This window comes from Pleurodeles waltl, chromosome 8, assembly GCF_031143425.1.
Source record: "Pleurodeles waltl isolate 20211129_DDA chromosome 8, aPleWal1.hap1.20221129, whole genome shotgun sequence".
In the NCBI taxonomy this organism is placed as follows: Eukaryota; Metazoa; Chordata; class Amphibia; order Caudata; family Salamandridae; genus Pleurodeles; species Pleurodeles waltl.
The window spans coordinates 15,034,536-15,061,254 of record NC_090447.1 but is presented as its reverse complement, the minus strand read 5'-3'; the positions used below and the strand labels follow the sequence as shown (position 1 = coordinate 15,061,254).

The 26,719-nt window shown below is 45.8% G+C and overlaps 1 protein-coding gene across 1 annotated transcript in view; it reads right to left on the bottom strand.

Moving 5' to 3' along the window:
• Positions 1 to 3,755: 3,755 nt before the first annotated feature.
• The window catches only part of LOC138249290 (extracellular calcium-sensing receptor-like), a 118,189-nt gene continuing 95,225 nt past the window's right edge, over positions 3,756 to 26,719 (bottom strand). Inside the window, exons 6-7 of the mRNA XM_069203246.1 lie at positions 23,946 to 24,069; positions 3,756 to 4,685 (exon numbers count right to left, since the gene is read on the bottom strand). Of these exons, the coding sequence (XP_069059347.1) occupies positions 3,760 to 4,685; positions 23,946 to 24,069 (1,050 nt within the window). The 3' untranslated portion in view covers positions 3,756 to 3,759. The remainder of the gene's footprint in view (positions 4,686 to 23,945; positions 24,070 to 26,719) is intronic.

The window sequence follows — 26,719 nt, the reverse complement described above, 5'->3', positions numbered from 1 at the left end:
ACTGGTGATTAACGACTGGCTGTCGGGAGGCTGGACTGACCCCGCGTACAGATTGGAACTTCAGGCGATGGGCTATAGCGGGGTTTTCAATGCTCTATACGGAGGTGCGATCCCGGCTGGTTCTTACGGGATGGCGAGCGGCACAGAGGGTTACGGGGTGGTGGTCTCGTCTAACTCAACAGCCTCCTCTTTGGCAAGGGAAATGGCTGAGGGAAATCTCCACACTGGAGGGCTTCCGGAAATGGGACATTATTGGGCTATCTACACTTGGCGACATCTGGGGCGAATCAAAAATTCAGTCCTTTGAGGAGCTTCAGAAAATACACTCTTTAAATAACACCCAGATTCACAAATACCTACAGCTCAGGCATGCTCTACTAGTACACGTACGGCCAGGGTACAACATCCCAGAGTACAGTCCACTGCAAGCGAAGGTCATGATGGGATACCTAAACAAAGGGGGAACGTCCCAGGTCAACCGCTCTATCCTCGCTAAGACATCCCCCCACTCGAGGAACTTCGCCAGAAATGGGAGGGATGGGTGGGTTCCATAGATGACTTAGATTGGAGAGAAGCATTAATGGCCCCTCGAACACTGGCTATATCCACACAATTTCAGTTGCTACAAACCCTTTACCTACACGCAGCCTACCTTACCCCTAAGAGACTCCATCGGGCTAATCTTCGACCCACAGATGAATGTCCCCGTTGCTCTCAACCGGGAGCCGATTTCTTTCATATGGTCTGGGCCTGCCCAGTTATAGAGTCATATTGGAGGTCAATTATGGGGGAGATCTCTGAGGTACTACAGTCAACGGTAGAGATATCCCCGACACCACTTTTGCTGGGGGCCATGGGTGAGATGAGACTAAATAGAGCGAATCGAACATTCCTGGGAGTGGCCTGCCTGGTGGCAAAAAGAGACATCATGTCAGAATGGAAGGCCGTAAAAGCGCCGACCCTCACCAAATGGAGACGAGGAGTGGATTGGTGTGCAGGGTGCGAAAAACTGGTATACGAGGCGAGAGGGTGCCCAGACAAACACAATTGAGTGTGGGGGAATTGGGAGAGTTTACTGGCCACTTGACCAACCTAAGACAACAGAAAACTCCAAGCAACTCCCTTAAAGCAAAGATTCACCCAGGGGGAAGGGGCACTGCTGCCTGCAATCCTAGCTCTATAATGGTTGAGGGGCCAAACCCGTGCCACACGGGGTGAAGTTTATGCCAATCTCCCTCAGATACCGTAATAACAGGGGTTATTGATCCCGTGCTGTAGAGGTGGGATCAAGCTCTCATAGTTACTCCAGACTTCATGGAGCCCACAGGGACCAACAGGACGAGTAAGACGGAAGTGACAGATGATATATCTCGAAAAAGGTGTTAGGGTATTGGTATTTGTACTTACTGATACAATGTATCTCCATTGTGTTTTATTTTTGTTCTTCTCTAAAATAAATAAAAACTCTTTATAAAGACGCAATGTCGGCGTCTCTGTGTCCGTCTCGTTTCAAAATTATGGAGACGGACGCGATTCTTTATTCATTGGATTACCCTTTCAGGTGAGCCTGGTGGCTACAACTCTGCACCACCCTATTAAAATAAATGTGTATTCTAGCCCACTTTCGGGCTACTTTGTAATATTTCTTTAGTACGGGGCTCAAGTAATTAGATAAATAGGAGCCCCTTTGCCGTACATATTTTTCTTTAGTTACATTTAGTTTCTCTCCAATACAGCTTTTTTGTACTTGAAGGACACACCATTTTTTCATGTACATATACTTTTACTATTAACCCACCTAGGGAGCTACCATTTGACAATCGTATTGTACAGTTACTGTTCATGTTTTCTTTTGCTTTATACCTATAACAAATATCATATGTCGGTTGTATGTATCTCTTGCAGACTATGAAATACCCAATCATGTATATAACAACTGTTTGTCTTAATAGGCCGAATTTTTGAGTAATTTTAATTCGCACATTTTCTTTCACTCTCCCTTCTTTATTATAAATTATTACGCACAGGCACCATTAACCTTGTTCCTTTGACAATTTTTGACTGTTCACTATCTTTATACTCTTTGTTGCTTTTATCACGTCTATTCTTTGACTTTACTCATCTATTTAAATCATCATCATTATTTTAATAGCTCACTTGTAACACAAGCATTGGATCCCTCTTCGTTTTCTATTATTCACTCTTTTTAGCATTTTTCTCATGTTCCATCAATTTTTGGGACTAAGTGAATCTGAGAATCTAATCCTGTGCACGAATCCGGGTTTCCACCTCTCGGTGCTGCCTTCTCCTATTAATTTTTCTCTATATTATTAAATCAGTTTTTCTAGCTGGATGTTTGTTTCCTCTCTTTCAGCCTTGAGAAAGCCCTGGCGTACGCGCCTGTGGGGCGAAACACATGTTGGCTGACTCTTGTGTTCTCTTTCTGGATCTATTCTGATGCATCTCAATTGGGAGTCATTCGCTTTCTCTAAACATAATAAACAAGTCAAACTGGACTAACAACGACGTTCCTTGTAATCTTGTTCATCCGAATTTACTGAACTTATGGTACTTGGATTCTAAATAAAAACTTACTTCAGTAGGACTTTACCACCCTCTTCTTTCAGTTTAATTTTTCCTTGGAGGACTTGGGTCCATGTCCTCTGGTTAAGTTCCCACATCAACCTAATGAACCAGGCATTCTACACAGGAAGATAGTGCCCTTGGACCCTCTCCATCCTTTGGAGTATGTTTTGTAAATTATTCCATCAAGGGAAGAGAGTTCATTGCATTATGTATCCAGATGTTGTTGAAATGCATTTCAAGGCCTCAGAGAGACAAAGGCTGCAGAGCATTAAAAGGTGCCACCAGAATATTATTGTCAAAAATCGCTTGACATAAATATTTTGTCATAAACACCATTAATAAAAATAACACCCCAAGGAAATTAATAACACAACATCTGTGTCAAATGTGACAATATTTTTGTAAATGATATCTAGTACTAATTGAAAATGTCAGGCAATACTTCTGAAATATGTTAGCAATAAATATGGACATCTTTACCTGATCATACATCCTGAGAAAACACAACACTCTTGAAACACGTTTGCTGATTGTAATAAGTGTAAGTGTGTATTAATAAATAAACACCTCTTTATTTGTAGTTGTATGACTCCAAACTTCCTTTTATTCAAGGCAATCTTAATGGCTTTAGTGTCATGTGGTACATGATTTCTTTCATGAACAGTCTCCTATTTCTTTTCTTTTGAACTCCTGACTGTTGCTGATCTCCACACTCTTGTGTGGCTTGGCCTATACATCTGTCTGAAGAATTGTATGTTTGTCTTCCTACTCCTCAAGACAAAAATGTATCTTCCAAAATGCATTGAGGTCCCAAAGGAGGAAGAAATCTGGCTGAGGCAGCTATCACCTTCACCTGGCAGTTTAACAGTTCTCATTTTCATATAATCCACTGCTATTTACTTTACTTTTCCCAAGTACAGAGATGAAAAAGAATGTTGATTTTTAGATGTGTTCAAATAATGGAACACACCAATGCTTCAGTAGTATTTCTTATGGTCTCTTTTAAATGTATATTTTACCAGAATGTACAGGTTTTTATTATTCTGAGTATTGGAACACCTGCAAATCAGATGAAAAGGGTCGTAGAAAGCCTAAGGTGAAAACAAATACGTTTTTATTTTTTTGCTGGGTCTTACTAGTGTGATGCAACATCTAGGATCAGTTTCTTATGTGTTAATACTCAATTTTCATAGTACCAAAATGGGATTTACCAGTTAGGTGATGTCTGGTATTTTTGTCAGGTCTGGTTAGAATGATATAACACTTAGGAAAGAATATGCATCCGAGCAGTCCAGCACTGGAGCACAGGATTGCAAACACCTCCACGGCCACCATGTACTTTCCTCGTGTGCTCAGGTATGCCGGGATGAAGGAGATCCACACACTGACAAACACCAGCATACTGAAGGTGATCAGCTTGGCCTCGTTGAAGCTTCCAGGCAGATTCCTTGAGAGAAAGGCCACTATAAAACTGACTGTGGCCAGGAGGCCCAAGTATCCCAGCATGCAGTAGAAGAAGAAGGTGTCTCCTTCATTGCACTCAAAAATTATCTTCTCATTGTAAGACTTAATGTTCAGTTCTGGAAATGGAGGAGATATTACTAACCAAATTAAACAAACAATCACTTGTGACAGAGAGCAGACAAAAACTACACAATGTAGTGTCCTGGATCCCAGCCATTTCCTGAGAGAACTGTTGGGTTTTGTTGCTTTGAATGCAATGACAACACATAAAGTTTTTGCAAGAATGGAAGAAACACTGATGGAGAACACTACCCCGAAGATAGTCTGTCGCAGCATGCAGGTGAGGATCAGAGGACGTCCGATGAATATGAGGGAGCATAGGAAACAGGACATGAGGGAAATAAGAAGAAGGTAGCTGAGATCACGGTTGTTGGCTTTCACTATAGCAGTGTCTCGATACTTGTTAAAGATGCACAGGACAGAAGCAGTGAGGATTACAGATAGGGTTGCAGAGATGGCGAGTGTTTGACCCAGCGGTTCTTGATATGACAGGTACTCAATCACTTTTGGAATGCATTGATTATGTTTTTCATTGGGCCATTCATGACTTGGACACTTTAGGCATTCAAGAGTATCTAAAGTAAAAGGAAGGATTTACTCACATGATTTGTTACCAGTTACACAACCAGATATATAAAATTGAGCAATATATAATTAAATGTAAATTATTCTATATGATTTATTCAAAGCTTTTTTCTTCAGGCCACCTATCTTAACCAATACACACAGTTAACTCCAAGAATGAACAAAACAGCATCTACTTAAAGTGCAGGCATGAGCAGTATTTTCAATAATTTACTTCATATCTAAACATTTAACCACAATATTTTACTCAATTAATTTTCTGTCAACTATTGACTTTCACTTTGGGTCTCATTAGATTTTGCACAAATATTAATTATGCATGTCTTGTTGTATTTGTATCTTGTTGTTTGCTGAGCCTGGAAATTGGTTGACTGATATTAATGTGATATTAGTGGGTGCAACACAAATGTTAACCAATGCAATCAAATATAATATTTGGGCCAGGTTCATACATAACAGTGCTGCACATTTAAAAAAACAAAAAACAAATGTGTGACTGCATTTTGCTGGCTTACTCTTTAGATTTACTACTCCTGCCTGTGGCCAAGGAGCATGAGTCAGGCTACTACTGCAGCTCATGTGTAAACGTTGTCCAGTAGGCTAAAGCTCCACAATAGAGCAAGGGGAGCTAGATTGGCAGTTCACCCAGGACATCTGGTTAAATTCACCACAGATTACATTTCACAGTATTCACTTAATCACGTTATACTTCAATGGATAGGTATGGTATAGAATGTGGATAGTCATTATCATGATTATGTCCCTCTCTCTCTCCCTCTCTCTCTCTCTCTCTTTCTCTCTCTCCTATTTGCAGGGCCACAGATGATTGTCTGTGCCCAAGGCTCTTTACGACTCTCCACCTTTTCACTGTGGATTAGTTCCCTAGGCTCTGGGTAAAGATCCCTCTGGAGCCCCATGTTCTCTTATAGTTAGGTATTCAAGGGTTCTCAGCCTCTCTGTGCCTGACTGAGACCTGACAGGGTGAGTGCTAGAGAAGCCCCATGTTGGTTCCTCCGGAGTCACTTGTAGTTTACTGTAGGAAATTTCTATTAATGTGTTGATGATTATCAGCTAATTCCACTAAGAAAACCCTTCACAAATACAAGGAATTCTACAGCAAGATAAAAAGCCAGGCAATGTAAGAAACTGAATTAATAATTGGGATGAATGGTGGTCCACCACAAGCAATACCAGCAGGTCCAGACAAAGTTTTCAGTAATTTAAACCTCAATCCCTCAGAGTTATATCACAGTGGAGACATGCTTAACTTAAAAAAGATGTATAAAGCATTTAGAAGTATCAAAATGGTTAAAAAGTAAAAAACACAAAATAATATAAATTCCATTCTAGTTCATAAACATAGGGTCAAAATATAATAAACAAAAGGACACCAATATGACAAAAATCCAGAAAAAAGACCCAAGGATATGAACTTTAAAAAATTTAGAAGAAAAACAAAAGCGCCTTGAAAAAGTAAAGTGCTAATCAGGGGTGACTAGGACCAAGATGTAATTTCATGTCGGCCACCAGGCACCATGAGTCAGATACACTAAGCAGGTTCTTCCCCGTCAGAGGCTTTACTGTGGGACTTAGGGCCTGATTTCGAGTTTGGCAGATGGGTTACTCCTTCACAAATGTGACAGATATACTGTCCACCGTATTACGATTCCTATCGGGTACAATGGCATTGTAATATGGTAGACAGGATATCTATCACATTTGTGATGCAGTAACCCCATCCGCCAAACTCTAAATCAGGCCTTTAGTCTCTGAAATGGAAGTTAGAATCCTTCAGCTGGACAAGGCAGCATGCTGTATCTGATCAAGTCCCTTCTAAATCAGATGGGCTAAGTCTAGCCTGAAGCCATTGGTTTTGGAGTGAATCCTGAAAACTTCCTAGCCAATGAGGAAAGAGTTCCAGGGAGCAACCCTTCCCATTTGAACAGCACATCCTGTTTGCTTTACTGGAAACTGTCCCACAGACAGTAATTTGTCAAGCCGCAGAAAGTTACCTTTTTCGTCTGTCTGTCAGCCGTGACAGACCTTATTTCATTGAACTAGCAGGACTGTGTCCCCAAAACTCAGAATTCACTCAGAGGAGTTACCCTGATCCATCAGTCGGACAACCTGCGGACGAATCAGAGCGGAGTGTCTGAGTGGAGCGGAGCATCTGGACCCCAGTGCCGTCTGTGCCGTCAGTGCCGAGTGGCGCACGGCTGCGGAGCAGGGAATCACTGGGACACACCTGATATGCCACGCATGCCAGGTGAGGGAAGACGAGGAGTGAGGTGAGGTGCGGGAGAGCAAAGCCGGCCGCCCACCTCATGGCCTTTTTCCCGGCTGACTTGGAGCTGTGGGCCGCGAGCCAGGGCCGCAAGCCCGATTTGGCCCGCAGCCCAATGCTCTCGATTTGCCCGGCCAGAGCTGCTTTGGAGCTGCTTCGACTTGAATTGATTTAATTGGTCTGGTGCTACAGGCAACGGTAGGGGGGTTGCCCCCAACACACAGCCGGCACCTAGCCCATTGAGGAAATTTGAGGAGAGTTAATGGTGAGGCAGCTAGGGTTAGGGGGTGGAGAAGCGTGGTGTGTAGGTGCCCAAGCCCCAACTCAACCCCAGTTAGCTGCTGGTTACGTCCAGGCCCCGGCCAGTGGGACAGCAGCGTGGTGTTTGGAACGGGGCATCACGTGGTGCCAGCAGGAGAACAAGAGGGTAGGGAGGCCAACATTGAGACCCCAACTGTTAGGATGTGGCAGAGCTGTGACTGTGGTGCAGAGGCTTGTTTCCAGAGTGCCAGGCATACAGGAACTTCACCAGACCTCCTAGCCAGAAGTGGGTGAATTGAGCGCCATGCATCAAATCGCACCAGCACCAGCACAGCACCAGGCCCAACATGGACCACCCTGTGCAAGCATCAGTGTGCAACCCCAGAAAACCAAACCGTGCAGCCAAGTATATTTATTGAGGGTGCAAGCTACCTCAGGGCTATAGGCCGCAGTCACCTTTCTGCATGGAAGCAATCGGTGCTAGACCGGTGTGGCTTGTGCCCAAGGGGAAGCTGCCAAGGAAAGCTGCCAAGCACCTCATCTCCTCATCGCAGGCACTGGCACAGGCACTCAACCCTAGCCTGGTTGTCTAAACACCCACTACCAGCAAAAGGAGCAGAGGAGCAAGGATGACATTAACTCGGGGGAGGAGAAAAGCGGCAAAGAAGTTAAGGCAAAGTGCCCCGGGACCAACAAACTTAATGGTCCAACCAAATGACTCCACTGAATGGAAACCTTCCACTAACCCAACAGCAGCCAAGAAACCAGTGAACATCACAAGTAAATTAGCTGGACACCTTAAGAAAGAGGGATACAAAATCACTGACTTCCTGTTAACTAAGTCTGCAGACAAGTCCATCCCAGCTCTCAATGGCACACAGTTGGTCACACTGCAAACAGACGTTGTTACTGGGGCAACCTTTGCTGCAACAGAGAGGCCCCCTCTCGATAGGGAAAGCTTCCACAGCAGTACACCAAGCGCCCCAATAGTAATAATTAGGGCAGAAGTACACACCGGTAACCAACAGGACTCCTTCTCCATTTTAAATCTTAGCAATTGGAATAACTGGAGCCAGAACTCCCTTCCACAGTCTCCACAAGTATCGCAAGTACTGCTGTTACAGCAATCACCGCTAGGGGGGAGTATTAGCAATCACATAATGATGCACGATCCACCTCTAATTGATCTCTCTGACACTTGTGCCACTGTCTCTTTAACCAAGCTCGTGGACTGTGAGGGTCTCAAGAATGCGGCCTAATCATCTAACACCTACACTACGCAGGAGGGGAGAACCATATAGAAAATCGAACAGCTACTCTGAAACAGAGTACCACCAGTAGCAGCAGCTCATTGGCGGAAATGGAGGCACACCCCTCCTCCAACACCTGGCGCCCCTGTGCCCTAGTAAAGCAGGATCAGGCAACGGGCACTGTGTTGGGCTGTCTAGAGGAGGTAAAACTCCTGGTGGATCCTTCTTTGGAAGCTAAACTCAAGGAGGACCGGTCAGCTCCCGGGGAGGACAGGGCCACCTGGCAGACCCTCCTATCAACCATGGATGCAATGTCAGCAGCGATTTACTAGCAAGCAGATAAACAGGAAACTCAGGTGGATCTACTCAAAGTCTTACCAGTGCATATTGCAAGTATCGATAAGCTTCAAGGGTTGAACGACCTGATAAGAAGGGCCCAGACTCATTCTTACACTCATCAAGCATTATGTCAATGTGCTTCTACAGGAGACAATTCACCCAAGAACATCAAAATCTTAAACAACATCTTGACTGAGGTCAGGACCAAGGCCACCAGATCTCAGGTTGGGCTTTGTAGGAGGGAAGGGTCGGTGCTCGATAATCACCCTGAAAAGAATGGCACAGACAGTGAAAATATAAATCCACAGGTTATTTGCTCTTTCCAGCAGGAGCAAAACTTGAGTTCATCTGGGTGCTGCAAAAACTCCAGTACTCAACCAGTAAGTCCCGGCGAGGAAAATCTTAAAACACCTCAAAAGCAAACGAGGTCTCTCTTATTAAGAGGGAAAAGAAACGAAAAAGGAAAGCTCGGAAGAAGGCCAAGGTGACGCAGTAAAATAGTATCTGGAAGTCATTCGCAAAGTCCAATAGCACGCAGGGCAAAGACGCTGAGGGGAACGACAAGGGAGACTTAAAGGATAGCAGCACTCACTCCATGCAGCAGTCCACCACGCAAGAGCCTAACCACGATAATCTGATACAAGCTGTATCTGTATGCAGAAGTCACCCATCTCACTGAAACCAGTCACTTAAGGATATCAGATCATCGCCCAGCTGCCGGGGTGGAAACCCAGTTCAGCAGGAGATCACGACTAACAACCCTCCCACACTGGATCTTAACATCGGTCAGATCCCTGCCCAAGGGAGCCGATGGGACAATGCTGGGTGGGAAGCCTTCGTTCGTAGGGAAAACATCCAATCTCCTACAGCAATCGAGCATCATCAGGACTCACAAAAGCTTCCACAGGCAAACACCATGCCGAACACTGGTAAGAAACATTACACAAGGAATTATACCAACCTCAAATCGCTGACACCAATAAGCCTGCCAGGAGGTCAAACCTTACTATAAACTGAGGCTTTGAGTGACCACAAACTCCTCTTTATCCCCTAGTACAATTCAAAAGGGGCCTTTGATATCATCAAGCTCATAAATGAAATTCAACCCCTTGCTCATATCACTACAACTGAGCTGCAGACAGTGGAGTTTGTTCCGCACCCGAATCACAGAGACAAAGAGGCAACATGTACATCTTGGGCCTCTCCACCCATCGCCGCCCAAATCCTGGAATACCGGGAGATACCTTTAGTTCATGGGGCATTACGTTACAAAGCCAAGAACAATGTCGATATCCTAGCCCCATGCTACTAGACATTGTGAGGGGGTCCTCAGTGCTGAAAGGAGCAGTTGGAGCAGAGGCGAGTCCAAGCAGCCAAGAAAATCTAACTATAGTAAGGAATCAAAGCTCTCTTACTCAGGGGAGTAGCCATCAAGTATACATTGGCAGGCCTCCAATTAGGAATCAGGCAGAGCGGCATTCCATTATGGTCCACAGCAGCAATTGGTCCTGACCAAAGATCAAGATGGGAACCTATCATAGAGGATAGCCTCTACATATGCTCTTGGAATTGCCATGGTTTGAAGCAAATGGTATCAGATGCAGAGGCGTTGACGTTCCTACAGAAATTTGATATCATCATGCTTCAGGAAACCTGGTGTACGGAGCCTATCCAAATCTCAGGCTATGTCGGCTGGCATGTTCTCGCAGTCAATATCCAAAAATGTGGGCATCCCAAAGGTGGCCTCACTACATTATGTTCAACCAAAACCAATTGGGCTATCAAACAAATTGATCTCGGTATGGACTGGCTGCTGCCAATTAAGTTGGAGCCTCAGGAGTTAAATGACGTTAATACCCCATTGTTATTAACTAGTGTGTACATTCACCCGAACAAGGAGCAAAATAGAGAAAACATGGAAACACTGTAAAAACATCCTAAAATTGTTGATGAGGCAGTACAAGGAGGCCATCCACATTGTGTCCAGTGACTTTAATGTTGACTTGAGCAAAGGTTATACAAAACAGGGACAAAAACACCACGGCTTGCACCTGAACAACAGATTTGAAAATCTTGGCCTCCGTCGCTTGATGACCCACCAAGGGGGAGACTCTTATTCACCAGTAACATTTCCAAGTGGTTTAATGAAATCAACAATTGACTTCACATTAATAAATGAAGCAGCACTGCCACTTGTTGCCGCCTACAATATCCATGCACGCCTAGAGAGTGATCACTTTCCACAAGCCATACAGTTAAGAGGGGTATGGAAGCGACTTCCAACCTCAAAACTCATCATCGCCGCTCCGATGTCCTACAGCATAAAGCAGTTAAAATGGCAGGGGTGTGGCATTGAGAAAGTGTTGGAAGAAGTGCATCGCTGTGCAGGGTCACTTGAAAAGCTCAAGAGAGAATTTGAGTCTCAGGAACAACTTGCATTGTGTTTATGAGCACGCGTGAAGGCATGGAAACACCTACGACGACTCATTACTGAACAAATTTTCTAATAAAATCCCTATCTCAAGCTCAGTAGTTGCTGCAAACAAAAATCTGAAAGGGGTTACCGAAAAGCATACATGGTACAACAGATCTCTGCATAAATTAGAAAAAATCAAGTCTCACCTGAGGCCAGAAAAGTGGCAAAGGAGGCATGAATGAATAAGATCCATGACAAAACAAAGCTCCTTAAAATGAGGTCACAATATAAGAAAGACTGCTGGATGAAAAAAAAGCAGTACTATGAAGATTTGTGGTCAATGCTCCTGATGTCTCCTTGACCCCAGGGTAGGTCGCTCCCCCTGCCGCTGCAGCTCCTCCAGCTCCTCCAGGTTCCTGAGACCGCCCAGCTACCTCGCAGTAAGTACCCCTCACCTCCCAGCCCCTCGCCCTGCCCCGCGCTACTCACCCTCTCTCCTGCTCCTGCTTCTTTTCTTCCTCTCTGTTTCTTCCTCCTCGCTCCTCTTCTGTAATCTTCTTCTGTACTCTTCTTTTCCCCGTCTTCTCTCTTCATCTGTGTGCTTCTCAGCCTCTCCTGGCGCCTCTCTTCTTCTTCATCTTCTTCTGTGGTCTTCTGCCTTCTGTTCTTCGTCTTCTGTATCTTCTTTTGTGATCTTCTGTTCTTCTGTTCTTCTGTTCTTCTGTTCTTCTGTTCTTCTGTTCTTCTGTCTTCTGTTTTCCTCGTCCTCCGTCTTCTGTTCTTCCCGCGCCTGCCCTCCTGCTCCTGTCTCATCTCTCTCCCTCACTCGCCTCCCCCTATCTATCACCCCTATCTACCCCGTTCGCTATCTGCCTCCCTCACTCCTCCTATCTACCAATCTACCTATTTCTCAATCTCACTGTCTATCTCCCTCACTCACCACCTCCTCCTATCTACCTATTTCACTATCTCTCCACCTATTTCTCTACCTCTCCCCCTCCCGCCTCCCCCTCTGTTACCTATCTTCCTATCCTCTCACTCTACCTCTCACCCACCTCTACAACCCCCCTCCCCTATCTTCCCAACCCTACTCCTATCTCTCTCCCTAATCTCCTAAACTTCCTAACACTCACCCCCCTCCACCCTTAAACCCTCCTCCACCAGCTCTACTCTCTCTACCTGTCCCCCCTCCCTCCCGCTTTCCCGCCGCGACCTCCTGCACGCCCCCGCCCCCCAGCTCCCATTCGCCCCAGCTGACCCCTCCTCCCTCTAATGGCGGCCGCTGCGCGACAGTGGTAGCGACCCTTGACCCAAGGGTAGGTCGCTCCCCCTGCCGCTGCAGCTCCTCCAGCTCCTCCAGGTTCCTGAGACCGCCCAGCTACCTCGCAGTAAGTACCCCCCACCTCCCAGCCCCTCGCTCTGCCCCGCGCTACTCACCCTCTCTCCTGCTTCTTTTCTTCCTCTCTGTTTCTTCCTCCTCGCTCCTCTTCTGTAATCTTCTTCTGTACTCTTCTTTTCCCCGTCTTCTCTCTTCATCTGTGTGCTTCTCAGCCTCTCCTGTCGCCTCTCTTCTTCTTCATCTTCTTCTGTGGTCTTCTGCCTTCTGTTCTTCGTCTTCTGTATCTTCTTCTGTGATCTTCTGTTCTTCTGTTCTTCTGTTCTTCTGTCTTCTGTTTTCTTCGTCCTCCGTCTTCTGTTCTTCCCGCTCCTGCCCTCCTGCTCCTGTCTCATCTCTCTCCCTCACTCGCCTCCCCCTCTCTATCACCCCTATCTACCCCGTTCGCTATCTGCCTCCCTCACTCCTCCTATCTACCAATCTACCCATCTCTCAATCTCACTGTCTATCTCCCTCACTCACCACCTCCTCCTATCTACCTATTTCTCTATCTCTCCACCTATTTCTCTACCTCTCCCCCCCCTCCCGCCACCCCCTCAGTTACCTACCTTCCTATCCTCTCGCTCTACCTCTCACCCACCTCTACAACCCCCCCTCCCCTATCTTCCCAACCCTACTCCTATCTCTCTCCCTAATCTCCTAAACTTCCTAACACTCACCCCCTCCACCCTTAAACCCCCCACCCCCAGCTCTTCTCACTCTACCTGTCCCCCCCCCTCCCTCCCGCTTTCCCGCCACGACCTCCTGCACGCCCCCGCCCCCCAGCTCCCATTCGCCCCCAGCTGACCCCTCCCCCCCCCTCCCTCTTATGGCGGCCGCTGTGCGACCGCGCCGCTGGCGCGCCAGTGGCAAGCCCGTCTGCGCCCGTCCGCGCCTGGCCCGCGCCCATCGCCACGACCCCTGGTCCCCAGCTCTCCCAAACCCCACTGCTCCGCTACGACCCCACCACCCTCCACGCCCTCAACCCAGGGCGCTCCAACACCTGCGTCCAAGCTCACCCCAAACGCACCCATGGGGCCTTCGCCTGCAACTCCTGCAAACGCATCTTCCACCACGCAACTACCACGACCACCAGCCCACGCGCCATCAACCACCTCAAGTGCATCCTGATCAACCCTCGATCTGTCCACAAGCACGCCGTTGAACTCTGGGACCTCCTGGACTCCACAGCACCAGACGTCGCCTTCATCACGGAGACCTGGATGAACGCCTCTTCGGCCCCAGACATTGCCACCGCCATCCCCGAAGGCTACAAGATCTCCAGAAAAGACCGCACCAACCAAGTAGGAGGAGGTATCGCCATCGTCTTCAAAGACTCCATCAGCGTCACCACCTCCACCGAAGACACCCCTCTCGCCGCTGAACATCTGCATTTTCAGATTCGCACCGACCCCAGGACCACCCTCAGAGGATCCCTCGTCTACCGTCCCCCCGGACCACGTGCCCCTTTCAGCGACTCCATCGCCGACTTCGTCTCCCCACACGCCCTCGCCGGACTACATCCTCCTAGGCGACCTCAACTTACATCTGGAACAAAACAACAACCCCAACACCACCGCCCTGCTCGAAAACCTGCCAACCTCGGCCTCAAGCAACTGGTGAACACCGCCCCCCACATCGCCAGACACACGCTTGACCCTATCTTCTCCGCCAGCAAACACGTCTCCTTCAGCCACACCTCCGCTCTACACTGGACCGACCACAGCTGTGTCCATTTCACATTCCGACGCGGGACCCGCCACCTCCGCACTCAACCCATCCCTTGTCGACAGTGGAACAAAATCCCCGAAGAGCAACTCTTCTCTGCACTCGCCGTCAACCAACCTACCCTCACCACCGACCCCAATGACGCAGCCCTGAGCCTCTCGAACTGGATCTCCAACTGCGCAGACAACCTTGCTCCCCTCAGACGCACGCATCAACAGGCCATCACCAAAAAACCTCTCTGGTTCTCTGACACCCTCAAAGAATCGAAGAAAACATATCGCGCCCTCGAGAAGGCCTGGCGCAAGGACCACACCGCCGACAACATGACCGCCCTCAAAAACGCAACCCGCGAACACCACCACCTGATCCGCGCAGCCAAAAGGAACTTTTTCACCGACAGACTGGACAAAAACAGCCACAACAGCAGAGAACTTTTCAGCATCGTCAAAGAGTTCTCCAACCCCAACGCCAACGCCGTCACGCCCTCACAAGACTTGTGCAACTCCCTCGCCACATTCTTCCATCGCAAGATCAGCGACCTCCACGACAGCTTCGGACACCAGACCGTACCAAGCATCACCGAACCCACACCCCCGGCCATCACCCTCAACGCCTGGACCCACACTGAAGAAACCAAAACCACCATGAACTCGATCCACTCCGGCGCCCCATCGGACCCCTGCCCTCACTTCATCTTCAATAAAGCCGACGACATCATCGCCCCGCACCTCCAGGCCGTCATCAACTCTTCATTTTCTTCTGCTACCTTCCCCGAAAGCTGGAAACATGCCGAAGTCAACGCCCTACTAAAGAAACCTACGGCTGACCCTAGCGACCTGAAAAACTTCCGCCCCTTCTCGCTCCTCCCCTTCCCTGGCAAGGTAATAGAGAAGACTGTCAACAAACAGCTTACCACCTTCCTGGAAGACAACAACCTGCTCGACCCTTCACAAACCGGATTCCGAACCAACCACAGCACTGAAACCGCCCTCATCTCAGTCACAGACGACATCAGAACCCTGATGGACAACGGTGAAACAGTTGCCCTCATCCTCCTCGACCTCTCGGCTGCCTTCGACACCGTCTGTCACCGCACCCTAATAACCCGCCTCCGCTCCACCGGGATCCAAGGCCAGGCCCTGGACTGGATTGCCTCCTTCCTCTCAAACCGCTCTCAAAGAGTTTACCTCCCACCGTTTCGCTCAGACCCCACCGAGATCTTCTGCGGCGTACCTCAAGGCTCATCGCTCAGCCCGACACTCTTCAATGTCTACATGAGCCCCCTCGCCGACATCGTACGCAAGCACGACATCATCATCACCTCCTACGCCGACGGCACCCAACTTATACTCTCCCTCACTAAGGACCCCGCCAGCGCCAAGACCAACCTACAAGAGGGCATGAAGGACGTCGCAGATTGGATGAGGCTCAGCCGCCTAAAGCTGAACTCTGACAAAACGGAAGTCCTCTTCCTCAGCAACACCACGTCCGCTTGGGACGACTCCTGGTGGCCCACGGCCCCTGGCACAGCACCGACCCCCTCAGACCACGCCCGCAACCTCGGCTTCATCTTGGACCCTCTTCTCACCATGACCAAGCCAGTCAACGCCGTGTCCTCCGCCTGCTTCCTCACCCTCCGCATGTTCCGCAAGATCTTGCGCTGGATCCCCACCGACACTAGAAAAACCGTGACCCACGCCCTCGTCACGAGCCGCCTGGACTACGGCAACACCCTCTATGCTGGGACCACCGCTAAACTCCAAAAACGCCTGCAACGCATTCAAAACGCCTCGGCCCGCCTCATCCTCGACGTACCCCGCAACAGCCACATCTCCGCACACCTGAGACACCTGCATTGGCTCCCAGTCAGCAAAAGGATCACCTTCCGACTTCTCACCCACGCACACAAAGCCCTCCACGACAAGGGACCGGAATACCTCAACCGTCGCCTCAGCTTCTACGCCCCCACCCGTCTCCTCCGCTCCTCTGGCCTCGCGCTCGCTGCCGTCCCTCGCATCCGCCGCTCCACGGCGGGTGGGAGGTCCTTCTCCTTCCTGGCAGCCACGACCTGGAACACCCTCCCCACCAGCCTCAGGACCACCCAGGACCACTCCGCATTCCGGAGACTCCTCAAAACCTGGCTTTTCGAGCAGCAGTAACCCCCTTTCCCCCTAGCGCCTTGAGACCCGCACGGGTGAGTAGCGCGCTTTATAAATGTTAATGATTGATTGATTGATTGATGTCTAATAAACTGAAGAACAACAAAATATTCTGGTAACTGGTGAATGGGTTGGTACATGGGCAAAAACGTCATTACAATGCAGGTCTTGATGCAGCCTCCTGGGAAGCCCATGTCTTAGCGTTGTATTCATCCTCAGACCAAAAGGCGATGGAAGAGGTCCCTCTGCATTCAATTTGTAGTACCTCAACTTTGGTTTTTGAGTAAATTTGAAAATATACACCTCCCTTCCTGACTCTGATCAAGACAACGCTACCATAGACAATGAGCAGCTAATAGGCATTATAACCGAAGGAGCTGCAGGACAGAGTGGTATCCCTAATGCCCTATTTAAAGCTGATGCAACATTCTGGGCCTACCATCTGGTGCACCTTTTTAACGATCTTTACTACACCAAGCAGCTTCCAGGCGCCTGGAAAGGTAACATCTTCTATAAGACCGGCAACCCTGCCTCTCCACTTAATTACAGGTTAATAGCCTTGATTGATGTCAAAGCAAAGCTTTATGCATCCTGTCTGCTGTTGCAATTATCAGTTTGGGTAGATGAGAGACAACTCCTACCACGAAGTCAGACTGGCTTCAGAGTAGGCATGGGACTTCAACCAACTTAACAGCCTTGGCTTTGCTAGGCATAAAGTCCAGGCACAAGAAAAGCCAACTATTTGCCTGTTTTATTGATCTTAAGTCGGCCTTTGATTGACTCCCAAGAGCTCGCCTATGGGAAAAATTGAAAAGCTGGGGTCTCCACAGTAGCCTGTTGAACGCAACGACGGAACTATACTCTGCTACTTAGGCGCAAGTCAAAATTGGAGAAGGCGGCTAGGTTAATAATAAAATTCCAACTTTATATGGTCTAAAGCAAGGATGTGTCCTAGTCCCTATGCTTTACAATTTATATCTAGCAGACCTAGCCAATGCTCTTTTTCCGGTAAGTAATACTCTGCCCGTTTTGGCCTAGGAAGCAATTGCATGGCTACGGTATGCAGACAATATAGTTTTACTTAGTCAAACTCCAATTGGTATGCAGCACAGCATTGACACACTCTCTGGTTATATAGCCAAGCAAGGTTTGGAACTGAACTTGAACAAAACAAAAGTGGTCAGACTGGTGGCCTAAAAACTTAACTCTTTCTCATGGTTCATCAACGGAACCAAGGTGGAGGTCACTCCTGCTTACAAATACTTTGGTTTCATAGTGGACCAAAATCTGACCTTTTGACCTCAGTTTCTCCCTGCTCAAGCAAAGGCACAATCTTTGACTTATGGGTTTAAGATATTGAAACAAAAAATGAGTTGTCCATAATCTGCTCTCTGCAATGTCAGCACGGCTAATGCCAACAGTTACATATGGGACTGAAACTATGTTGGGCAAAGAAACAGCTGTTTTAAACCAAATACACACGAAGGCCTACAAATCAGTGTTCCAGATTCCAAAATCAGCTTCACCAGCCCAGGTACGCCTAGAATTTGGTTTAAAAAACTACAAATATCAGAGCAAAAACACGTACGTGAAACTCTGCTGGCGACTGCGAGCTGCAGAGACAGGATCTATAAGCAATCTATGTTGGCGTAAAACCGAGGAGCAACAGCGCTGCAAATCTATAGGCTCATGGGGAACCCATCTAAATAGCTCTATAAAGGAACATGGCCTGCAAAACATCTGGGGTCTGAGTCTGAGTAAAGCGGAGTTTTACCGGATGTCAAACACTGCAACTCAGTTACTGTCGCTCACAATGGACAAGAACATGCTCGCCAAAAGAAGACATACCTGGACCGTACTATCATCATATAAAGCACTCCGAGCACAGGAATATTTATCTGCATTTTTCATGCATTTGTTGAAACATCAGTTCATGCTTCTGCGCTTTGGGTCGATTGAAACTAAAGACAATGGCCCCTTCCTGGAACCAGCAGTCCAGGACTCAATCTTGTTGCCTCTGTGGGTACAAACAAGAGTCACTTGTTCATGTTTTTTGTGCATGCACGGCGTTAGCCGAACAAAGGAAACATACTTTAAATATATTTTTATGGCCCTAGGGATTCGCTCATGTAGGCCATCCGTCATTAGCTGGTTAAGTGGCTCTTCAATTCCTCTTGCATGTCGGGGGACCAAGCTTATGGTGCAGACTTTTAAAAAACTGTCAAATATTGCAGAAATGGTCAGCTGATGGCAACACATTAAAGTCGAACTGTAAGGTTAGTATCTACCATGTGTTGTAACCAATATTTTAGGATTGCCAATTAGATTGTACTGTAGTTGGATATACATGGTTAGAAGCGTGGTCTTGTATTTAAGACCCAGCCTTGGACCATTCTTAATGACAAGTTTTAAGCATTGTGATCACTAAGCGAGGCCAATCCACTAGGATAGTGTGTAGTCCAGTTGCGCTTCAACCAAATACTACCGGGGTCTGCTTTTACTGTTTATGTAATCGCCTGTTTTTATTACTAAAGTGTTTGTGGGCGCTTATTAGCCCGACAATGTGATGAGTTTTAAATTGGCGTTGGTTTTAATTAACTATGCTAATAAATGTACTTACTTACTTACTATCCCACATAGCACCATTCTTAGGGAAATCAAAGATGTCATGGGGCGTCTGCCCCAGAAGGGAGTCTGTGTGTAACCAGGGTATGATTAGGAAAATAGGATATATCCCACCCTCCTCAGTACACCGGAGTAGTTCTGGGACCGATTTCTCCCCTCCCTCCAGCAGGCTGCAGAGGACCTAATGAACAATGACTTTTTCTTACTCACGTCTCCCTGTACACTAAACTATTAATGGGCAGGCCTAACCTAAAGTTGTTTTTCCTAAATAATTATAACAAATCTATCTTCGCAATGGAACTGGATTTTTAATGAATATTAAAAATAGTGGTTGTACCAAATCTCTAGCTTGTCTCAAACCTGAGGTACCAAAATATATAGAATAATCTGGGAAAAAGATTTTCTCATAGGGAAAATAGAGCCTTGCACAGTTAAAATAGGATTTGGGAGCTTGTCACTGTAGGTAAATGGTAACATTACATTTCTACATGTCCCACTTTTAAATACTATGCACTGCCCCTTCCCCCGTTGTGGACTACTAGGCCTACTTATGGGTAACAATATTATTTTAAAGAAAAAAAAATTTCTCTGTCAAAATGTTGATGGTTAGACTGCATGTTTACAATGCAGCAGTCAAGCTATTTAGGAAGGTTAGAAAACATGTTTCCCTTGTCATAGTAGATGGCACAATAAGTCCTGCATTCCACAAGTGACATATAACTTAAACATACCATGGATTTTCTGTGTGTAACATATACTATAGCATTACTGGAAAGTTAAGTATGTCAATAAGGGATTAGCCAATTTTTAAATGATTAAGGGGTCATAGTGGATACACTGAGCACTGAACAGCAGCACCCCAGTATAGAGAGTCTAAAAAAATTGTAAGAAAATTCAGCAAAAAAAATTGGGTTTGACAGGGCAAAAAGGGTCACTTTCGCAGGTCCAAAAAAACACACTGAAGAAAAGAGATGTGAAACAATTTGAAGAAGTGAGTCTCACTATCCATAACAGTAAATTCAGATGTCACAGTGCCCTGTCCATATAGATTATCCAGAGAAAGGCATAGCTGCAAAGATGGACTAAAAATAGGGAAACTCTAGGGAAATTAGGATGAGGACTCCTACGAATCAATATTCTATTCCCTTGTTTCCATTTTTCTTTCATTGCTGAGTACTAGTTAGATCATAGTTGTCAGCCAGGTGCAATGGATTTGAAACATTTGCACGGTCTTTCACCACTTGTGCAGTCATTCAGGAGTTCAAACGGTTTTTACTGGTCTTAGAAGACAGATGCACTAAACGGTGTGCTTATTTATTTTTGTTTAGTTGAAGTTATTTTAATTAGTCTTCATTTTAGTTTTAAAGAAAACTAAAATACTTAACATTTTAATCCAAACATGCACATCATATACATCTAAAAAGGTTTAAAAAGCTTATAAACCTTAGAAAAAGCTCTGTAGACTATTAGGTCCACAGAGGTGTGCCTTAGGTGATACCAAAGGAAGACGAAGCTTCCTAAAACTCATTTCGGATTGTAGTGTCCATAGAACTATGAAGGTCACTCAGGGGAAGGTGGGAACAAACAAAGAGAGGGACATTTCCAACCAAAATGCAGAAAAGTAACATCATTACCCAGAGACAGTGTGCGCCACCATCATGGGGAGTTTGCTGAGTAGGTGGAAGAAGCAGAAACTACCAGGCTGTATAATTGACAGTATTAGAAATAAAAATGTGGGACTCAACATTAGTGCTATGTCAAGGAGTAATGATCCTTGACTGCACATTATGGGATGATAGCAGGGCAGGGACATCCAGTAAGGGATAGGGGAAAACAGGCAACAAACTAGGATACTAAGGCCTGATTTATACTTTTTTAGCGCCGCAGTTGCATCATTTTTTTACGCAAAAGCGGCGCAAACTTACAAAACTCAATTATATGTTGTAAGTTTGCGCCGGTTTTGCGTAAAAAAACTGCGCAAATGCAGCGCTAAAAAAGTATAAATCAGGCCCTTTGTTTCCTATGGTCACAATTTCCCAGGAGAAGGCACAAGGCGGAGAATGTATTAAAATTCTGATTTTACAAAATAATCCCAAATTCATTCAAAAGGATTGATAAATAATCCCAAATGCACACACACACATAAGCAAGTGGCAGATGACAGAGCAATCCCTAATTTATGATATATTGAAATAAACTGTTTTTGCAAGAATAAATACAAATACCTTTAGAAAGATTGCAAAAACTATTTGCAAGAAATTAAAAAGTGGTTACTAGGTTCATATCAAGCTACAGCCAGCAGCTTGATTTATTTCCTTAGGTCACAAATCAGTGACTAACTGGGTCACAACAAAACACATTTTTTAGAGCAACCTCAGCTGCAGCTATGTGGTGGCTGCTTGCAGGTATACATTGAAGTTCAAAGCAGGTAAAAAAGTGCTCCTTTTTTTTAATTCAAGACTAGGGAAAACAGGAAGGATCTGATACTAAGGAGTTTTATAGTTGTGAACATCCCGAAATAAAGTTCCAGTTTTTGAAAAATGAATTCAAAATACCTTCAAATGATTTACAAACGGCACCAAATTGGCATGGGACAGAATATACATTAATAGAAACCTGCTTTTGCAGGACTAAATCCAAATGCTCTTGTGAGATGATTCCTTGTGTTGGTAAGTCTCACTGGAGATTGTGATTTTATTTGCCATGCAAGGTGGAAAGCTTGAACCTAGCTTTTTGAAGTTGACCTGAATGAATTAGTCCTTCAATGAAATATATGGCAGCATGGAGGACTCTCTTCAGGGTGGTGGAGGGTTCTCAGATTCTGGGAAGTAGGACCATGCCTTGGTTGAGAAACTGCAAGTATGGCGGTTTCTGAAATATGAATGTGGTAGCAAAGCCTTCATTTTCCACTGTAAGAATAGTTTAGAGCAAAGAGATTTTGTCTTTTTCCAAATATGGATTTTAAAAGTAAAAGTAAAGCCTCCGAAGCCAATGCAGAAACCCATGACATTTGTGTTGTGACCCTGAATTGTGTGGCAAATCATGACAGTGACCCAGCCTTTCATTTGGTCTTGATTCGTATTGTTTGAGATGAGCACACATTGCATCCTCATGGAGTTGAGCAAGGGGTATATTGTTTACCTCCAGGTTGGATTCTGGTGATGTAATCCTTCATACAGCCAGTGTCATTTACACCAGTGCCTTTACTGTAGGATTGTGTATCATTCAAATTTTCTTTGTCAAGGAAGTCTGCAAGGGGCTTCCTGCGGATATTGGATGCTATGTATGACAGCGTGATATAGGGGTAAGTCCACAGTTTATAGTGAAGCACTCATGTCTGGAAGAGTTTATATGTGTTGCCACCATTGACATTGGCCAGAAGAATGTTACCACCACTAAATAGGTTACTTTCTCAGCGTTGTTCTGCAGCCTGTAAGATTGTTGGTATTCTTGCAGTAGGAACGTATTCTTGAACTCATGAGATTCAGTGTCAATTTGCTTCTCACTATCCTACCAAGGTGTGGTAGGTCAGTAATCAGAAGCTAGTTTTTAATGATTGCCAGAGCTAGGGTTGTCTTCTTCACAAGTTTTAGTTTCTGATCTGACCAGGATTGCAGGAACTATGGAACAATTTTTGGAAGAGAGATGCCTTAACTAGTAGGAAGGTGTCTTAGAGCTTTACCAGTGAGGTCAGTAACTGCTGCTACAGGGGTGCATACATTTTAAAATAACCCCTAGTCTTTCCATCACTGATTACATTAAGGCATGCTATAGTATAAACAGAAAGCAATAGGCTGATGAAATGGGAAGAATAACTCTTCTCAAACTTCCTTGAGTAAATAATATCAGGTTTATTGGGTCAGTTGTCTTCTCAAGATTTAGCAGAACTATGTTCAGAAGAACTGCAAACATTTATGCAAAATCAAATGCATCCAATGAGACATTTTACCTGGATAGTCTATTTGATCAACTCTGGTCGGAAGAGATGAACTGATGAGCAACTTTACAATGTCTGCATACCCAATTCTCATTGAAATTGTGTAGTACAATTATAGTCCAATATAATCTACATTTTTGAGTATTTTGCAAACTCTATAGGTTGTGTTTGATGTCCCTGGGGAAAAGACAGTAAGAGTGAATATCCATCTAGAATCTTGGCATTTCTGGCACAAATTATGTGGCAACAACTTCTCCAGGATCTTTAAACAACATTAATAAAATGTGTAATAAGTAAATTCTAATCATAATTAGTTATCATGAAAATAAGGTTTTTCATTGATGGGCAGAGTTAGGGCCTCTTACTATATATGTGGGCAACAGTGAAGAAAAATGCTGGATATTTCCCTTGAATTGGTGTGAGTTGTTTCTTATTTTGGATCTAAGATTTCCACTATCTAGTTTTGCATTTGCCTAACTCATTTTATTTATATTGCTATGATTAAAATTTTCTAAAGTCCAATCTACATCCTTTCCAGAAACAGGAATCTTGAAGGCATCCCAAATTATTTTTCGAAAAGGCGACCCCTCATGAACCTAGAAAGCTAAAAAAAATCAGCAAAGTGTCTGCTTCAGAGTAGATTTTTCTTAAGTAGGGAGAAACTTATCAAACTTTTAAAGGCAATCAAAGGCTTCCCAAACAGGTTACAGAACATACTCATACAAAATATGCAGAGTACCTCTTCTCCAAATCACGTCCTAAATGTTTGGCATCTCATTGGTTTCTATCAGAGGAAAGTGCACATATACTGGGATATTGATAGTCTGGTTAAAGTTGAGTAGGCATTGAATGCAGCATGGCTAGAAGCAAACCCACCTGTTCCATTGCTGATTTCTCCATGTGAACAGAGCACACAATCATAGCAGCACATGGGCTTTCCTTGTCTGGCAGCCTTTCGGTAACCAGGAGGACAGCTGTTGCTGCAGAGAGAGAGCGGTATCTATAATTCAATGTAGGATACAGTGGAAAAAATGAGAAAGACAGTATTAATGAAGTGTGGACAAGTATGAAGGACATAGAATAGGGACATGGTATCTTCTATTTTGAGGAGGCTAGAAGGTGCATTCAGTTGTTCTTCAGTACTTCCATCACTGTGCAATCTCACGTTCTTTCATCAACTTTCATGATGTCAAATGCATTAAAGATTCTAGTCATAAGTATAAAGGGTTGAGACAAATATGTAGATCGATTAGTATTTCCATACATGGATAATTAGGGGACGATTACGGGTTCGGTGAACGGGAAGACCCATCTGCCGAACTTCCGATGGGAAGGTTGACGCATTACTGGTGACCTCCCCACTGGCCCCATTACGACTTTCCTGCTGGACTGAGGGGCAGAAACCAAGGTTTCCACCTGTCAGCCCAGTGGGAAAGTGGCGGCAGCATTGTCACTGACTCGTAATGGACAAGGGCAGTGCAGGAACCCCCCTGTGGACCCTGGGTGAATCCACCATGAAAAGGCTAATGGAGAACCAGGTTGTAATCAGCAGGGCAGTGCTGCATGCAGTGCCACCCTGGCTGATTGCAACCTGCACCCGCCATCAGCCCGACTGGAATATTGTTCCCGGAGGAGACGGCAGTCATTTGGCAGTCCGACCACCAAACTCCTAATTTTAGGGTCAGATCACCAAACTGGCCGACAGGAGTCTGTTGACCGCCAGGCTCGTAATGAGGCCCTTAATCTTGAGGTCTGTTGTCTCTGGTGACCCCTCTGGACAACCCAATGATCTCTGTGATACTTCTTTACTTTTAGACTTTCCATTGATTGTTCAGTGTCTCACCAACAGTTTCCTGGAATATGTGACATGCATGACCTAGCGACAGCTGTTTTCAACTTCCATATTTGAAAGTGCTCCCAATGGAGACTCTAACGTGTTTCAAGCCTTCCTGGCGGGTGTTTTCCAATTGAATTGAATATTGAAATATTTTGGATTTCCACTTTCATACAGAGGTTTTAAAAGTTTATGCCTTTCACAAGCCCAGGCGCTGCTTTTGTAATACTAATTTTTCGAAAGCAAAGTAGCATATTTATACCAAACAAAGCAAGGCACTTCTGTGAGTAAAGTTCTATTTCCATACCATTTTCTCTTAAGTTACTTTCTGTGCCAGACAGCACAGACATCTATGTGAGGTGAAAAGAAAAATATTATTTTTTGACTCTCACTTTATCTCTACCCCGGTACACAGCTACACAAAATTTGACATGCTGAACCCAGCTTTAATACACTTTTTTCTCTGAATGCTTCATGCAGATTGTGATGCTATTAACAAGACAATATACCTTTTCAATTAAAACTTTGAGTTAACCAGAACTACACCTTGAGGGCCTCATTACGTGTCCGGAAGACCTCCAGTTCAGTATTCCGCCCTCTGGCTCTATTATGAGTTTCCCACTGGCCAGCGGGTGGAAACATTATGAGACGGCGGCAATCTTGCGGTGCGTCGGTTGCAACAGCACCCATCGTGCTTTTCACTGCCTGTAAATCAGGCAGTGAAAAGCGCAACAGGGCTGCCCATGGGGGCCCTTGCACTGTCCATTCCAAGTGGAACTGCCATGCAAAAGCTGGCGGACACAGGGGTTGTAATCCTGAGGATTGACCGCCGGCACCGCTGGACCATCGGCCGGCACAAATGTGGCAGTGCCGGCAGTCCAATCGTGGAGCTTTCGCCACAGTCATAATGTTGAGGCTGGACCGCCGCATTTGGCGGTGGTCCGACTGCAACCGCAAGTCTGGCGATCCTAGGACTGCCAGACTCGTAATGAGGGCCTGACTGTTACCAGTGTGTAATTGTGTAATATGGCAGCACTGTAAGGCTTCTTGCTGCAGTGCCCTGCATCAAAGAATTACATACAGTGCATTCCTGTCCTTTCTGCCTGTGCCAGCGCACAAATTGGTGCCTAGTGCCATAGCAGGCACCCTTGCACCATGGTGCAATGGTGTTTGCGTTGTTGCCACAATTGTTTTTGTGCAGAAAGGGACACCTTCCTGCACAAAAACAATCAATAGAGGCGTTTCCATCTTTCTGTGTGAGCTACAGAATGCAGCACACATAGAAAGAGGAAAAATTGAAGAGAAATAAAGGTATTTGTCCTTGTTACGCCTCCTCTGGAGAGGTGCCCAGTTTTGACGCATTCCCAGGTTTACAGATTCTTGTAAATCTGGGAATGTGTTAAAAGTCATGAGTGTTACATGGGAAACCCCAATAACACGTCCATGGAACGCTTCCTTGATGTTGAGTAAGGCAGCTCAGCACTTTGTGCTGCCTTGCCTTACCCCATATCCATGAGGCCATCCAAAGCTTTGGGTTGCCTCAAAGGTATGACTGAGAGGCCTGCGCCACCACAGCATCATAACAAGTGACACTCCGGCAGCACAGGCACCATGGTGCAAGGGTGCCCGCGTTACATGCAGGATTGTTTTGGTGCAGGGAGAGACACCTGCCTGCACAAACATTCCTGGGAGGCATTTCCCTTTTTTCTATGTGTGATGCGGAAGGTGTACGGTTTTGACACATTTCCAGGTTTACAGAGCCTTGTAAATAGGGAAATGCGTCAAAACCCATGGGTATAGCATGGCACAACCCACA